At 34.8% G+C, this 18,648-nt stretch overlaps 1 protein-coding gene across 1 annotated transcript; it reads left to right on the forward strand.

Moving 5' to 3' along the window:
- The first annotated feature begins 2,161 nt into the window (after nucleotides 1–2,161).
- On the forward strand, nucleotides 2,162–9,541 carry LOC145010519 (uncharacterized). Its single transcript, XM_078969051.1, has 3 exons — nucleotides 2,162–2,230; nucleotides 2,450–2,740; nucleotides 7,025–9,541. Exons 1-3 carry the CDS (start codon nucleotides 2,162–2,164, stop codon nucleotides 9,539–9,541), a joined length of 2,877 nt encoding a protein of 958 aa, XP_078825177.1.
- Nucleotides 9,542–18,648: the final 9,107 nt, after the last annotated feature.

The raw sequence follows: 18,648 nt of genomic DNA on the forward strand, positions 1-18,648 counted from the left end.
ACACGTGGATTTTTTAAACCTTTGCGATAACAATTTATCCTAACCAACTCGGTTTTTCATATCGATCTTCATCGTTAATCGTTAATTTAATATTTAGTTACAAAATTCTATTCCACAGGTCTACACTATTTTTAGGGTTTGATCAATGATTGTTTTATAACGTTTTTACTTTGCCAAAATATTTTAAATTTAAGGTGCTCTTTGTTTTTTTATAAAAATCTCTTAGCGCAGCATATGTGCAATACTTTCCTTCTCGCAACAGTTTGTTTTTTGGAAGGCTTCAGACTATAAAACCTCTGCGCGTGTGCTGCGTGGCGCAGCACTTGACTTGCCTCTTCTAACCTCTTCAGCTTTCATTTTTTCTAAGGTGCTGTTTGATTTTCTGAAGCAAAAATTCATGAAGTCTGCGGACCACCTCTGCAACCCTCTGCAGTAGAAGAGGTGGACCAAACGACTGCAGACTATAATAAGAAGCGTGTTTGTTTTTTTAACATCTGCATACTGCTGCAGATATTAAAAAATTAAAATAAATTAATTTTATAAACCGAAAATAACTTTTTAATAATGTATAACATTTCGGTAAAAATTAATGATATTTCAGTAAAAAAAATGATATTTCAACAAAAAAATAATGATATTTCATCAAGAAATTATCATTATTGAATATAAAAAAATGAAAAATAAATTCAATAAGAATAAACGAAAAAAAAAGGGAAAAAAATGTGAAATAAAATTTTAATAATATATAATCAAAATTTCAGCAATAAAAAAAGAAGAAGAGGTTGGAAGAGACAGTACAAGTGTTGCGCCAAACAGAGCACACGCAGAGGTTTTTGACTCAGAAGACTTCTAAAAAACAAACAACTGCGAGATGAAAAGTGTTGCGCGTGTGCTGCGCCGCGCAACAGTAAGAGGTTTGAAGAGGTTTTTTCCAAAAAACAAACAGCACCTAAGTGTTTTTTTAAGGATTTTTGTATAACTTTTTTTTTAATTTATTTTTAAAACTTTGATTTTCTTAAATTTTTATTTCCGGGTGTGATACTATTTATTTTTATAATTTCCATGATTTTTTTAACTTGATTTTTTTAATTTTTTTTACCGTTTTATTAATAATATTTTCAATTTCAATTACATCTTTTTTAACGCGTGTAATTTTTTACGAACTTTGTAGACAACGTTTGCAATATTTTCTTAATTTTTTTATTATTTTCTTTTTTAATGTTTTTTAAAATTAGTTTTTTTTTCTAGAATAAAACTATTAGCTTCTTTTACATTTTTTTAAGTTTTTTTTTTAAAAAAAAAGTTTTATATTTTTGTTTTTTACATGTTCTTTTTATTATTATTTCAATGTTTTAAAACTGGAATTATTAAATTTCAGTGTTGAGAACTATTTTCAGTTTATAAAATTAGTTTATTTAAATTTTAGTTTACTGCAGCAGTCTGCAGATGTTAAAAAACAAACATGTTTCTTATTATAAGCTGCAGTCGTTTGTTCCACTTCTTCTGCTACAGAGGATTGCAGAGGTGGTCTGCAGACTTCATGAATTTTCGCTTCGAAAAAACAAACAGCACCTTAGGTCATCTTGTTGTAAAAAATTTTGGTCATCTTGTTGTAAAAAATAAAAAATAAAAAACTATAGTTTCAATGTGAAAAACCTTAAACATGTATATAATTGGTTCAAAATCAGATATCTTTTTTGTTTTTGGTCCGTGTGGTTGTTGATTAACTTGCATCCAACCAGAAATTACTAATTAGTCTTTTAAATATTTTCTTGTTTTGAGAAAATTACAAATTTAACCAAAAATATTAATTACTTTGTATAAAATAGCCAAAAACCAAAATTGCATTATTAGTCACTATAATCGCAGATGGATTAAACACATCTGCCAAGTCACTTACGAATATACAAGTGGCTAAAACACGGGTGGTTTTTTTTCGGTGTATATATACCGTGTTTTCCAGGCTAAAATCACAAATGGACATAGTCTATCTACAATTTCTTCTCGTTTTCACCTGTGATTTTATGGTTTTTTTGTTTTTTTTTTACTACGAAATTGATGGGTTTGACTACGAAACAACCTTATTATATATAAACTTTTGCAAAAAATTATGAGTTTAGTTGTTATTTGTTTGGAAAATTTGTTTAAATCATCTCTAAAAATGAATGAATATTTGGTTTATTTTGTAACCAGTGGTAGATGGCAAATTAATGAAACAGATCTTGAATACGTATGTCCACATTTAGGTATTTTTTAATCCGCTTTGATATTTGCTAAGTATATTAGTTATAGTGAATTTGTATCTTTGGTGATAAGGAAAACTGGTTTGTTAGACAAATATAAAATTATTGTTTGTTTCCATCATCCTGAATTGAATCATTATATAGCTATAGTTGAAGACATGGATGTTAGAATGTTGATCAATGTAATCAAATCTAGTGGATAAAAGGCTGTGAAAGTGTTTGTGGTGGCTGATGAAGGTGATGCTGTTACGGAGGCTGGCGAGAGTGGAAATGAGTCGGTTGGTAATTTATGCAGCGATAAAGGGAGCAACAATCCAATAGGTACTTTCAATACTCCTAGTGTACCTCAATTTCATAGTGTTGCTGAAAATGTTAATGTTAAGTATTCATGTATTCACTATGTGGATCCTAAGAATTACAAGTATGTTGGGGATGATGATGTTGGTACATATCTTAATGATGTGGGTGGTCGTTGTGTTGATGTTCCTGAACAAGAAGTTAAAGTTATGAATAGGCGTGTAGTATATGTCACACCCCCGAACCGTCAGAAAAACAACGGCGGAAATGTCCGGGGGCGAGTGACGTCATGTGTAGTATCACAACAATCGTATCATAGCAATCAAAGTAAACACAACCATTACATTACAATACAAATATTTACATCTGTTTTGAGAACATAGTTTGTACATAACAACATATAGCAAAAGATAAAGACGAGACTCCAAAAATGTTCCGTCTTCTCCAAAAGCTGACAAGGTACCTGTCTATCGTTGCCCTGAGAATACAAGCGGTTTTGAAAACGTATCAACGTAAAGCTGGTGAGTTCATAAGCATGTTTTTGTGTATTGAAAACTAGTCACTGAGTTTGTATAAATGGCTTCTTTCCATTATAAGTAAAATGTCAATTATATTAAAAACCGTTGTTATCAAGTTCTGAAATACGTATGCATGCTTGCCAAGAAAATCCAATATTTTCTAACATGTTTGTTGGTTTTTGCATGAAAAGTACGTTATGTTTGAAAACCCTGGCTACCACCAGCATGTAATGTAAGTTCTGTTCGAAAACCCTGGCTACCATCAGTATGTATAGTAGTTTTGTAACATCCGGATTCCCAAGTATATTATTTATTCATTTATTTTGGAGTTTGTGGAGGGACTCGGCGAGTTGGTGCTTAGACTCGCCGAGTAGGGTCGCGAATTCTTATCCGGTTAATGATCGGACTTGGCGAGTCGACGACTGGACTCAGCGAGTCCACGCTGTTTAATGAAACCCTAATTTCTGAGGTTTGAGACCTATTTAAAGGCCCTTATGGCCTTCATTTGCAACTACCAGTTGATTGAGAGAGACCCCAGAGTGTGTGAGCGTTTTGAGAGAGAAAGGAAGCCATTTTTGATCCTTGTGTGGGTGATTTTGCAAGAAGAAGGTGACCAACACTACAAGAAATTAGGGTCTTTACCTACACATAAATTACCTACATATGTTATGTGTAAGTAAATATCTACACATATTTTGCATATGTGTGGGTAATTAAACATATAGTTTTTCATATCGGACGACACTTAATATGTGTAGAGAATTACCAATATTAACATTTAATTTGGGGGGAAACGTTTCCCTCTAAAATTTGCGATTTACGGAATGTGAAATTACCCACACATATAAAAAACTTTCCTTATGTGTAGGTAATATGCCTACACATATATATAGATGAAATCGATGTGTAGGTGCTTCAATTGATATTACCAACACATAATTTTATTTCACACATATGTAGATAAATAAATTAACTAATAATAATATATAATATTTAAATAAATGACGTGGCAAAGTAAATATCAACACATAACATCTATATATTTATGTGTAGGTAAATGTATTAGGCAATTGTTATTATTATTATTATTTCACAAATGACATGGTAAATCAAATACCTACACATATTTTATATGTAGGTAAATATATTAGACAATTGTTATTATTATTTCATAAATGACGTGGCAAATCAAATACATACACATATTTTATGTGTAGGTAAATATATTAGATAGTTCTTATTCATAAATAACTAGAAAATAAAATACGTTCACATATTTTATGTGTAGGTAAATATATTAGGCAAATCAAATACCTACATATATTATATGTGTTGATATTTCTTAATATTTTTTTTACAGAAATCAACAATTAACATGTGTAGGTAAAATTGTTTAGCAAGAAACTTTTATGTTTTTTTGAGGGAAATTTCCCTCCAAAATTGGTTATTGATATAGGCACACATATTTAAAAAAAAAATAATGTGTATTTATATATATATATATATATATATATATATATATATATATATATATATATATATATATACACCATTAACATTTATTGGATATAAATCTCTTTTTTAAATAACTTAATTTGAAACTAAAAATTATAAATCAAGTAATTGAAAATCAAAAATATAAATGGATAGTTGAAAACCATATGATGGAAGCTATTTTTTAACTACGAAATACCATTTGCATAAGTTGTTATAAAAGAAATAAAAGTATTAAAAATCAAAAAGTAAAAAGAAATTAATTAACGAAAAATTCCATGTGTTAAAAAAATTAAAAGTAAACCAAAATAGAAAAAAATAACGTTGAAATAAAAAAAAATGCATACTAGGAGCGAATCAATCACGTATCTTCAAAACAATCGGAAGCTTTGAAACCGGGATCACATCCGAAAATCACGAATCATGGGTTTTTTAGTTTTCTATGTATGCTGTTATGTTGACATTGTTCCACAAACGATCGACAAAACCCTAATACGCAGGGGAAGCATCGACAAAACAAGGTGCGACAAAGGCTTCAGGTACAAATTGATTGTTTGATCTTGTATTGATGTAATCAAATACTCCATCAAACTAATTAATTACTTCTTGTTTCATATCCTGCATCAACGCCCTTGTATTCCTTCTCCATTCATCATCGATTTCTGCTCCATAGTCCAGTCTATCTGTTCAGGTTCTTTTCCTTACTTTCTTGTTTCCCATTTTTTTTTGCCATATGAACTTGTTTACTGCATATAATTCTTTGATTTTGTTGTTACTTTTACTACTACAAAAATCTAAATATAATAGCGTCAAACAACCGTATTGTATAACAAGGATAAAATATTGTTCACTTTTTTCTGACCATATTAAAAAAATAGATCGTATTAATACATATACCTTCAATACATGATACAAAATCAACAATGAATAAATTGAGTCAATATAAAAATGTCAACATAATAATCACATACAATCACTTTAAGAAGGCTCTGTTCCTCATGCATTGAACCTTTGAATACAAAGCTTTTTAGAATATCACTTTTTTGTGGTTTTGTTCACTGTTCAATGATATACTAAAAAAATTTTAAGAATGAGATGACATAAGAATCAACCACATGTATATAGCCAAGCTATTGTATTTAGAAAATAGCTCCGGCAATATAGCACATAAGAAAACCACGAAACACTTTAAAATTAATTAACCCATTATCATGGTGTTAACTCCTAATTTATAAGATTAATAATTTCAAGTTTTCTAATGAGAAATAATGTAGCCCTTTAAATATGCAGTTTTAGCTCTTTGCCATAAAAAATGATATGAGAATGATCAACCATACTTCACCTAAAGTTGCTCAAAAAAAATTACCTGATTGTTATTTGTTTATTGGGGAGCCTGTATAAAAAAATAGCATAAGTAAGAAATACTACATTAAAGAATCTATAATTTCACCTTATAATCTGCATTGGCAATCTCTTTGGTGTTCAATACCACTCCTAAAACTATAAAGATATGTTAAAAAAAACTTAATACGCCTTCCTTTTTGCAGAATTTTAGCATTGTTTCTATTAGAATAACGTATACTTAACATAACACTTTCCCATAAAGATTACAAATCTTGAACAACTGTTGTAAACTTCTTCTATTTTAGTTTTAGAAGATTTGTTCACTGTTCATATGAGTCTCTGACATGACAGATAAAAATTCTCACCTGTTGTAACAGTTAAAAACATCTAGCAGAATGGAAAAAAAAACTCACCATGTTTACCCCATGTTCAATCATTTTTATCAACCCTAAAGCATAAAAAAACGTAAACGCTAACAACATTAGAACCCAACACTAGAACATTGAAACAAATGAAAATTTCCTTTCTGTAAGTTGTATTCACAATGATAATTTGAATTAAACACACACAAACACCTGTAAGTTGTTGGGATTAAGCCCAAGAAACATTGAATTAAAGCAATAATTTGAACATTACTTATCAGAGAAGAGAGATGTTAATGAACAAATGTGACTTTTGACCCAAAATATAATGGTTCTAACAATAACCTCCTTCCCAACTGTAACAGCCATCTTAACTGCATGACTTACTTCTTAAAATTACTAACATAACTCTAAGTCTAGATTACATTTCCATCATTCCCCCTTAATCTAGACTTTTACTACTTCAACCATCAGGGGTGTTTCTGAAATTTCACTTCTCCCATCATCTTTCTCACTTCTCCCATCATCTTTCTAACAGTAACTTCCTTCCCAACTGTAACTGTCATCTTAACTGCAAGACTTACTTCTTAAAATTAATAAAATAACCCTAAGTCTAGATTACATTTCCATCATAAGTTGTATTCATAATGCTAATTTGAACTAAGTGTGAACTACCTTATCTAATTTTGTTTGTATGCCATTTCCAGCTTATAGCATCATAGAAAAAACTTTACACTAATTGATTTCTATTGGTAATAATGGTTAGATACAACGTATGAGTCATCAATGGGTCAAGATTGAGAATAGGACCTCTATCGAGTATGTGAACGGGGTAAAGGAATTTCTAAATGTTGCCCGACATACTTTGAATTCTAATGGGTTAACTCTATGCCCGTGCAGTAATTGTCTCAATTCGAGATTACAAAATATAAGTGTCATTACTTCTCATTTGATTAGTGTAGGAATTGATAAGTCATATACACGGTGGGTGCATCATGGTGAAGATGAAATCGAAGAAGAAGATGTTCCACATAATGATTTTGTTAATATTGAATCTGCCGGCTTAAGAGCAGGATTAGAGGATGCAGTTGGTCATCCATTATTTGATATTGGACCTACCAATGATCTAATTGGTAACAAACACCCAGAAAATGCTCGTTATGAGAAGCTACATGAAGCTCTAAATAAACCTTTGTATGAAGGATGCAAAAGTTCTACATTGACATTTGTTGTGAAGTTGATGAATTTGAAAGTGATGAACAAGTGGACAGATAATTCGTTTGAGATGATGCTAAAGTTGCTACACGAGGATCTTCCTGATTGTAATAATTGTCCAGAGAGCTATTACGGTGTTAGAATGTTGCTTTGTGAAGCCGGTTTAGGTTATGAGCTTATTGATGTTTGTCAATATGATTGTGCTATTTTCTATGGGGACAACAAAGATGCCATAACATGTCCTGTTTGTCAAAGCAATCGTTACGTGCGCAACAAAATTGCTCATAAAAAGTTACGATACTTTCCAATAATACCTCGTTTGAAGCGTCTATATGCTTCACGCCACACTGCCAAAGACATGCGTTGGCATAAAGAAGTTCGTAAAGATGAGCTTGGAGTTTTGCGTCATCCGGTTGATGGAGAGGCTTGGAAACATTTTGATAAAATGTATCCTAATTTTGCAGATGATCCTAGGAGTGTACGATTGGGGTTGGCTTCAGATGGGTTTAACCCTTTTAGCAATATGACAACTTCATATAGTATGTGGCCTGTTATTTTGATGTCGTATAACATGCCACCTTGGTGTACAATGCATAAGAGTAGTTACTTTCTAACATTACTAATTCCTGGGCCAAAATCTCCTGGTAAAGACTTTGACATCTTCTTAAGGCCACTTGTAGACGAACTTAAAGTTCTATGGGGTAATGGGGTTCAAGCATATGATGAACATTCAAGATCACTTTTCACTCTTCATGTCGCAATAATATGGACAATCAGTGACTTCCCTGCTTATGCTTACTTGTCTGGGTGGAGTACTATGGGTAAGCTGGCATGTCCAATATGCCTTGAGGATACCCGTTCTAGAAGGATTCGTGGTAAACAATGTTATATTGGACATCGATGTTTTTTAAGCAAAACACATAGGTGGCGAAATAGCAAAGAATTTGATGGGAAGAAAAAGCTAAGGGAAAAACCTCGCCGATTTACAGGTGATCAAATTCTAACACGGTTGGCGGATATTCCAAGACGCATTACTGGAAAAGCACCTATTAATGTCGATAAGAAGCGTAAACGAGGTGCTAATGAGCTTAATTGGTCAAAAAAGAGTATATTGTTTGAACTTCCATATTGGTCTAAACTATTGATGCGCCATAATCTTGATGTCATGCATATAGGAAAAAATGTCCATGATAATATAGTTGGGACATTGTTAAATGATCCCGTGAAGTCAAAGGATACTACAAATGCACGTTTAGACTTGGAGGATCTTAATATTCGCAAGGATCAATGGCTAAGAGAGAGAAATGGAAAATTTGAGAAACCTCATGCTAATTTCACATTGACTAAAGATGAATGTGTGGAGTTTTGCAAATTTATCAAGTCTGTTCGCCTACCTGATGGCTATGCGTCCAACATAAGTCGATGTGCGACAGATTCTAATACACTCGGGGGGATGAAAACACATGATTGCCATGTATTGCTTCAGAAAATACTACCAGTAGCCATTCTTCCTTTCTTGAACAACGAAATACGTACAACTTTGATCGAGCTTTGCCAATTCTTTCAAAAAATATGTTCTAAGACTCTATATGCTAAAGAACTCGAGGATATGAAGACTGGGATTGTAATCATATTATGCAAACTTGAGAAGATATTTCCTCCATCATTTTTCACTATCATGGTTCACTTGTGCGTACATTTACCAGAGGAGGTGTTATTAGGAGGACCAGTAAGCCAAAGATGGATGTTTGGGATCGAACGTCGTATGGGTACATACAAGGGATATGTTCGTAACTTTTCTCGTCCTGATGGATCCATTACTGAAGCATATGTTGTCGATGAGGCTGTCACATTTTTATCTCGTTATGTAGATGATATCGAGACAAGATTCAACCGCGATGAACGCAATTGGGATGTACCAACCACCCAACATGGGTTGGAGGTATTCACCAATAAAGTCCGTACATTGGGTGCTTCGAAATTCGAACTACTAGGGGATTATGTTGATGTGGTGCAATGGTACATCATTAATAATTGTGAAAATGAACTTGATGTTTACATAGAGTAAGTTTCCTATATTTTTAGATATACTTATATTTTGTATTACTAATTAATTCACAAAAATCAACTAACTTGTTCTTAAATTTAGGGAGCACAAAGAATCTCTATACTCAAGAAATATACAACAAGCAAATATAGATACCATACAAAAAAATGAATTTCCCTCTTGGTTCAAGAAAAAGGTAAAACTACAAATTTATTACTTTTAGTAATTGATTTTAAGTACATTTATAACTAAACTAAGTAGTTGATAGATGGCTTTGCTTAGGGCTAATGGTGATCCTAAAGCAACCGATGATTTGTACGCCTTGTCACAATTTCCTGATGATCGCTACACAAGTTGGAAAAGTTGTATCGTGAATGGTGTTAGATTTCGTTGCAAGGAGCGTGATGACAAGTTTAAAACACAATGTAGTGGAGTGTGTGTAGGGGATGAGAATGATGCATTGATTTATTATGGTGTTTTACTTGAAGTTTTAGAGTTGGATTTCATACTCGGGAGAAAGGTATTTGTGTTTCGTTGCAAATGGTATAATACCGATCCAAAGGGAAAAAAGATGGTTGTTGAACACAACTTAACATCAGTTGACATTACATCTAAGTGGTATGTAGAAGAACCATTTATTTTGGCCAATCAAGCTCAACAAGTTTTCTATTTGAATAATTTAGCACGTGGGAAGAATTGGATGGTGGTCCAAAGAGTAAACCATCGTAATATTTATGATATACCAGAGCATGTTGAAGACGAAGTATTGATGAATGATATATTTCAAGAAGAGGAATCTGTTGAACTGCCACCTTTTCAACCATCCGAAGAGTTACCTGACACCTCTTTCATAGTTCGAAATGATGTACAGCCTGTAACATTACCACTTGATGCGGTGCTAGCAGTACGTAATAGAAATGTCGTTGCCGATAACTTAGATGATGTTGATGATGAATTTGATGATGATGGTAGAATTTTTTTAAATAATGAAGCTATTCTTGATTCGGAGACTGACAATGATTCTGATAATCCAAATCCTAATAGTGATGACGACGATTGTTTTGCTTAATTTAATTGATACATATAGGTTAGTTTTTAGTAACAAGTTTTTTTCTTTTAAATTTATTATTATCATGTTGAGTTATAAATGTGCTTTTTATAGTTGCAAAAAGCTTTTTTTTTTTTTTGTTAAATTTAGTGTTATCATGTTGAGTTATAAATATGTTTTTTATAGTTACAGAAAGCATTTTTCTGCTAAATTTAGTATTATCGTGTTGAGTTATAAATGTGTTTTTATAGTTGCAAAAAGCATAATATCAAAAAGGGGTGGACGCGGTAAACGAGGTGGACTAGGAAGAGAAGATGGACGACGTACCACTCCCTACAACACATCAGTTCCGGGTAAGATTTTGATATATTTTCATAAATCAATATTTTAGATTAAAAAAAGGTACATTTTTATTTATGAAAAAAATAGGGACCATTTCTGTAGTTTTTTTATACAGGATCATTAATGCAGATTTTTTAGACAAGGATCATTTATGAAGTTTTTTTTAAACATGACAATTAATGCAATTTTTGTAGAAAAGGATTGTTAATGTAATATATATATATTTTTTTAAAATAGAGACCATTAATGCAGTTTTTTAAGACATGAACCATTTATGTAGTTTTTTTTTAAAAACAGGGACCTTTATGTAGTTTTTTTAAAACATGAGCCATTTATGTAGTTTTTTTTAAAACATGCAAACCCCTTAACCAATAATTCTTTTCTTTTTTCTATTAATTACTTTGATTACCACTATCACAAGATACAAACCCCTTAATCTCAAACAATCGGCCAGATCTAATCTCTCCAATCTCGGGTACAAGTAAGAACTTTTTTTTTTGTCATTTCTCTTAATCTTATGATGTTAATCCTTACTACATCTTCAATTTTTTAAACATACCCATCTACAACAAAAGTAGTTACTAATGCTGAACAATATCAAAGAGAGCAACAATCGGGTTAGTATGTTTAAATCACTTGTTAATATATTGTAGTATGCAATATTGTTAACATAAATCTACTTGTACTTGCTTATAGACACAATTTTTGAGACCGAGCAAGAAAGTGATAGTAATGCTACAATTGCAAAGCGTGGCATCACTTGTGGCAAAGGTGCTCGAAAGGCAATGAAAGCGTCTAAGAAGAGATTGCCTGTAGAATTTAATTTTGTAGCAAGGCGAGTAATATGTAACAATGAATCAGCTTTCACATATGAGTGTGGCTATATTTTACGTAAGAACTGTAGCCTACAACACAAAGAGTGGAGGCTTGTACCGAAGGAAGAGAAGTTTCCATTACGCCACAAGCTAACTGTAAGTGTTTTTTAGTATGACTTTAACATCTTCATTACTAACTAGTTAATTGTGTTTGTTATTTGAAGACGCTTTTTGATATTGATGTGGAAAATGAGAATGTTTGCACAGTTGTCGATAGCTACATGGCAAGGTCATGGAGAAATTTTCGAGCTGAGTTGCATAAATACTTTAAAGAGATTGGAGGGCCAGAAGACCCAATAAAGGCAAAGACTAAACCCCCTTCAGATATTCGTAGCAAAGAAGACTGGGAGTATCTATGTGATATGTGGTGTGAGCCAAAATACATGGTAATGTTTTAAAAATATTTGAGCTATTGAATTAATTAATATTGTTGAATTCAGTATAATATTGTTAGTATTATTTGGTTGTATGTCCTTGAAGGAAATTGCAAAAAAGAAGGTTGTTGCTCGCGGAAAGCGTAAAATGGAGACAAGAAATGGGTCGAAGAGTACAAATACGCTATCATGTTGAGCTTGGACATGATGTGGATTCTTCATCGGGTCATATTGAGACTTGGCGTCTTACACATTGGGATGAAGAAAAAGGTTGGAAATCTACAGATATGGCTGCAAAATATGTAAGTGTACTTGCTCATTTCTACCGTTGAATATATATTATTTGGTAAATAATTTATTAAATGTACTCGTCTTATTTTTATATGTTAACAGGAAGAAATGAAAAAGATGAGAAACGAGCATTCCTTGGAATCAATGAGTGACAAGTTGATTCTAGAGAAGGTACTTGGACGAAGCTCTGTTCGTTTGTTCGGGTGGGGACGTGATCCTGTTGTCGCTGGTAACATCGTAGGTTCTACTGAGAAATCTAAGTGTCCTAGTTATGATGAATTGGTGGATGAGTTGGAAACAATTAAAAGAGAACATGAAGCTATGAAGCAAATATTGATTGAGAAAAACCTCATGCCTCCTCTTAGCACATCATCAGGACGATCACATGGTGATACATCCGAGTGTGGTACATCTAACCACACTCATTCAGGACAGTCTCATGATGAAAATATGGATATATATGATGATATGCAATGAACATTCTAAAGTTTTTAGTATTTTCAAGTAGCTACTCATGACTAGTTGATCTTTTGGTAGTTTAAGTATTTCAAGTTTTGAGACTTGTAATTTTTTTGGTTTGAAATATTATGTTAGACAATTTTCAATTTATAATGCTATTTCGAATGCATGTGTTTCTATTTATACAAATGTCTGCATTTATTTTGTATTACCTACACATGTCATTTTTAATACCCACATATAAAAATATTTTTACCAACACATATCAAAATCAATGCCTACACATAAAAATACTCTTACCCACACATATTTTAATGATATGTGTAGTCCACATCATTGACCACGTCAGCAGCCACATCATCTACCACGTTAGTGTCCACGCCATTAGCCACATCATCGACGTCCCAAACAAATTAGAAGGCATCTACCTACACATATGTACTACTTTTAGCCACACATATATGTGTAGGTATAGATAATCTTATATCTACACATAAATTATGTGTCGGTAATGATCTGTATCAACAGGCATGAGCCTACACATAGTTACACTTAATGTATGTGTAGGTAATAATGAATACCATCACATATGATGCTTTTACCCACACATAATATATGTAAGTAAAGACCCAAGTTTCTTGTAGTGCAAGGCAAGAGGAAACTGAAGAGGATACTAATTTGTGGATTTCAGAGCTTAGGGACTTCATCTTGAGGTATATATTCGATCCCCTTTCAGTTTTGGTGTAAGTTTTAGAGAGTTAGGGTTTCTAGCCCCTTTTTTAGTAAGATCTGTGAAGCAATTGGTCCCTACTGTGTGTTGAGGCTTCGAATCTGGATCCAAAGAGGTCCAGAGACCTTAACTTCTTGATCTTTATGGGTGTCATGGAGAATTATGAGCTTAGGGTGGCATATTGAGGCCATTTCTCCAAAATAGAGCCATTAGGTCGTTATATGGGCATCAAGATCCAAACTTTACGTGTTTATATTGCTTGAGGAGGCCAGATCTATGAGTTAGAGGAACGGATATGACCTCAGGAACTCATTTGAGCTCAAGCATGGCATGAACTCACCGAGTACCAAGCAGACTCAGCGAGTAGGGTTGGGGTTCCCCATAGTTCACTCAGTGAGTGCTTGCCGAATTGGGAGAATGACTCAGTGAGTCAGCAGGAATTAGAGGACTGGAGTTCAAGGCGGAACTTGCCGAGTTCATAATGGGACTCGGCGAGTTGAGTAGGGGTGGCCCTATGACTCATGCCAGGTGAGATCGTCGAGCAGGGGAAAGACTCGACGTGTCATGCGGGGCTAGAGGGATAGTGGACACGTGTAGACTTGCCGAGTTACCCAAGTGCACTCGACGAGTCGGGTCAAAGTTTGACCGTTGACTTTTGTTGACCTTTAGGGTCTGGTCAACAATGAAGCCTTTGAGTTCAGAGAGGGGTAAAATGGTCTTTTACCCTTCCAAGGGTGCCAATAGAGGGTTGAGTCTAGTCTCGAGAGTTATATTTATGAGAGTCAAGGTTCTAAATAATGTAAGGCGTGACTTGGCAACAATGTCAAGCCTCAAGCTTTTCCGAGCCTTGGCGAGTCACGTCGTTTGTAAGGTGTGACTTAAGGCAACAATTTTGTATATAATTCATATTTTTATATGTATTTTCTACTATTATTCATTTTTATACACATATATGGGTCAAAGCGGCGTTTTGGCAAAGCTTGGCGGCACATGCAAGCCTTGGAGTCATGGCGTGCCATAGCGGAGCCATGGCGAGCTTTTTAGAACCTTGATGAGAGTATTTACTTTATGTGATTAGGCAGAGGCTAGACCATATTTCTACCGAGTCAGAGATTTACTGAGACATCTGAGGTGAGTCTTCTCACTATACTTTACCTAGATTGGTAACAGGGTTATGTGACAGAGTTATTGTATGTTATCTATGCGATGTGTCACACTGCATTATTTCTATGTCATATATGTTGTGTGTATGTCAGAGTTAGGACCAGAAGGCCCATAGAGTTAGGACTAGAGGTACCATAGAGTTAGGTTTAGAGTTATGTGCCAGTGTATTTGTATGCTATTTATCTTTATGATATTTATTGTGATATGTGATATGCATGATTCAGAGTTATCAGAGTTAGGACCTTTGGGTCCATAGAGTTAGGGCCAGAGGGTCCACAGAGAGTTGGGACTGGAGGGTCCCACTGAGACACACTGAGCAGAGGGTCAAAAGAGTTATAACCTTGAGTGGCTAATATGTGTTAGAGTAGTATTTTGGGGAACTCACTAAGCTTCATGCTTACGGTGTTTTGTGTTATATGTTTCAGGTTTTCTCAGGATCACGGGATAGCATCGACTCGATTGTATAGACCAGAAGAAGCGTTGGTTTTGAGGATTTTGGTCTATTAATTGATTGAACAAAAGAGTCATGTGTTGTAATTTAAACAAAAGGGAGATTTTTATGAAAAGTGTTAAAGAGATAAACGATTTTAAACGAAAAATTTGTTTTAAAATTTTCGGTGTTACAAGTTTTATTACTTATAATAAAACCAAAGATTGTATCCCTGGAATTCCTTCCAGTAAGTAAATAGGTAGTTTTATTACTTAAAATAAAACCATGAAAGAAAGAAATCCCGTAAACAAAGGTTAGTTTATACTTAGTGTGAGTCGTATAACCATATTAATATGACCGATGACCTCCTTGACATTTCTTCAGGCGTCGTACGATTATAAAATTTGTCACCTCAGGTGTGCCCGCCTAACTGTAGCTAACAGTTCAGGTGTGGGATTGTCGGTCCCGAATAAATCTATTCACAATTTTCACGCTTTCCCTCTAGGGGACTCTGGTTATACTACCGGAGAGGATTTATTGGTACCCCGAGGGGCATAACGAAGATAAGTCTCACAATCCTGTATTAACTAATTTACGTGTTGTTCGGTTGCTCTCAAGTTCAAAATTGTTTGTAACGGTGTAGAGTATAAATAATTATACACAAAATAATTATTTAGCAAGATACTCTAGTTTTGTATTCGTAGTAATGGATAAACTAAATCTAACATAGTTTATATGTTTGACTTTGTATGAAGTTTGAATCTGTAAGACTGGTAATGAAATCTCAAACTATACCTATTATAGTTTGAATGGTTTGTTACGTTCATGTATGGTTTTGAAAACTATGCGATTATGATTAGAAAACATCCTTTATGCTCCGCATATTACAAAAGGGATAATTGTATCTAAATGTTTGATAGAAAACCGTTGTAATTGCATTAGTTTTGAAGTTATGAAAACCTTTATGTTTAGCTTGTATTCCCCCCCCCCCCCCCCCCTAAAAACATGAAAAAGTCGGAAAAGTGTAGGGGTATGAACTCACAGTTTAACGTAGGATTCGAGTGTACGATTGATATGAGTGTTGAGTGTCAACTGATGTTTCGTATGCAAGTGGACCCTATTAATCATATGGTAACACATATATGTATTAGATTAGAGTATTTCATGACTAATCATGACGGGAAACCACCCTAAGGTTTTGGAAATGCTTGTACTAAGTGTTCTAGGTCCCACACTTAGTGATCTTTTCAAGTTTAAGGTATGTGTATGGCCATAAAGGTGGGTGTGCGTCCGTACAGAAGATGTGTGCGGTCAGGGCATGTGTGCGGCTGCACACAGGAGTGTGCAGCCGTACAGGGTGGGTGTGCGGCCGTACACAGGGGTGTGCAGCTGTACACTCTCTGTTTATGCTCCAAAAGTTGATTTTCAAGTGTTTTAAGGCTCAAACCAAGTCCAACTAAGATATAGAGGGCCAAAACTCTCCATTTAGAGGGTTTTTGAGGTGTGTACGACCACCTTATGAAGGTGTGCGGACGTACACCTTCAAGTGATGAAGAACATGAAGAGTTTTTGGCTTAGTTTTGGGTGTTTTACCTGAATAACAAGCTAAATGATGGAGTTCTTCACGTTTTTGAGGCCTTTGGAGTGTTCTTGGATGAGATTTTTAGAGAGAGAAAGTAGAGTGCAGCCAAAAGAAAGGAATGAATGAAGGGGGTCCTCCCCTATATATAGAGGGGAGTGTGCGTTTGGGGGATGGGTGTGCGGCCGTACACACCTCTTAGGAGGGTGTCTGGCCCGATTTTGCTTCTTTACGACATGTTGACTCATTCCTAACCTCGTTCTTGACTGTACCCAGGCTTAGAACACTTAAACAAACCCTTAAATTGCATTAAAAAGTGACGATATCGATTTTAACATTGATAAAAATTGACCAATCATACAGAATGAAAGTTTTAGGTTGTCACATCATCCCCCCGTTAGAGGAAATTTCGTCCCGAAATTCAAGAATAAATATACATATCATGGATTTGAAAAAAGATGAGGGTACTTTTGTTTCATTGAATCTTCGCGTTCCCAAGTGAATTCAAGTCCCCGCTTGGACTTCCATCGAACCTTCACTATCGGGATGTGACTTTGCTTTGTTCTTTTGACCTCCCGGTCCATGATTTTGATTGGTTCTTCCATGAAGTTCAGGTTTTCGTTGATTTCAAGTTCGTCAAGAGGGACCGCAAGGCTTTCGTCAGATAGGCATTTCTTGAGGTTTGAAACGTGGAAGACAGGGTGAATGTTGCTAAGTTGATGTGGTAAACGAAGTCTGTAGGCTATGGGACCAATCCTAGCAAGGATTTTGAAGGGTCCTATGTACCTCGGATTTAGCTTTCCACGTTTTCCAAAGCGTATCATGCCTTTCCAAGGCGAGACCTTCAACAGAACACGGTCTCCGACCTGGAATTCCAAGGGTTTTCGTCGTTTATCAGCATAGCTCTTTTTTCGATCTCATGAAGCCTTTAGTCATTTCCGGATTTGTATAATCTTTTCAGTGGTTCCGCGGATGATTTCTAGACCAGTGAGAGTGCTATCAGGGACTTGCCCCTTGGCTAGCTGCGTGTCACCCACCTTAGCCCAACACAGAGGGAGTCTGCACTTTCGGCCATAGAGGGATTTGAAAGGTGCAGCCTTGATACTGGTATGATAACTATTGTTGTAGGAGAATTCAACCAAGGGAAAGTGGGTATCCCACGATTTACCAAAGTCAATGACACATGCTCTCAACATGTATTCCAAGGTCTAGATGGTTCTCTCACTCTGTCCATCTGTCTGAGGATGATAAGCTGTACTCATATCCAGCTTAGTTCCAAGAGCTTTCTGTATGGACTGCCAAAATCTCAAAGTGAACCTGCTATCTCGATTTGAGATAATAGATACAGGCACTCCGTGCAGTTAGACTATTTCCTGGATGTAGATTCGTGTGAGTCTTTCCATCTTGAAAGTTTCTTTGATTGGCAGGAAGTGAGCAGATTTCATTAACCGATCGACTATTACCCAGATGGTGTCGTACCCACTCGGAGATTTGGGTAATTTGGTGATGAAATCCATGGTAATCTTCTCCCACTTCCACTTAGGTATCTCGGGCTGCTGAAGCAAACCTGAGGGCTTCTGATATTCGACCTTCACCTTGGCGCAAGTCAAACACTTGCCCACGAAGGTAGCAATCTCGGATTTCATATTTAACCACCAATATAGTTTCTTGAGGTCAAGGTACATCTTATCCGATCTTGGGTGAACAAAGTATCTAGTCTTGTGAGCTGCGTTCATGATAACCTCTCTAGATCCACCGAACTTTGGGGTCCAGATCCGGTTCATGAAATAATAGACTCCGTCTCCCTTGATCTCTAAGTTTTTCCCCTTCCCCCTT

This window comes from Lactuca saligna, chromosome 8 (assembly GCF_052625555.1).
Source record: "Lactuca saligna cultivar CGN05327 chromosome 8, ASM5262555v1, whole genome shotgun sequence".
Taxonomy (NCBI): Eukaryota; Viridiplantae; Streptophyta; class Magnoliopsida; order Asterales; family Asteraceae; genus Lactuca; species Lactuca saligna.

Bases quoted from the DNA above. Each gene is read 5' to 3' on its own strand.
- LOC145010519 (XM_078969051.1), top strand. From the start codon at position 2,162: ATGAATGAATATTTGGTTTATTTTGTAACCAGTGGTAGATGGCAAATT. The intron at 2,231-2,449 runs GTATGTCCACAT...AGTGGATAAAAG, and splicing joins ATGAAACAGATCTTGAATAC to GCTGTGAAAGTGTTTGTGGT. The intron at 2,741-7,024 runs GTTAAAGTTATG...AATAATGGTTAG, and splicing joins TTGATGTTCCTGAACAAGAA to ATACAACGTATGAGTCATCA.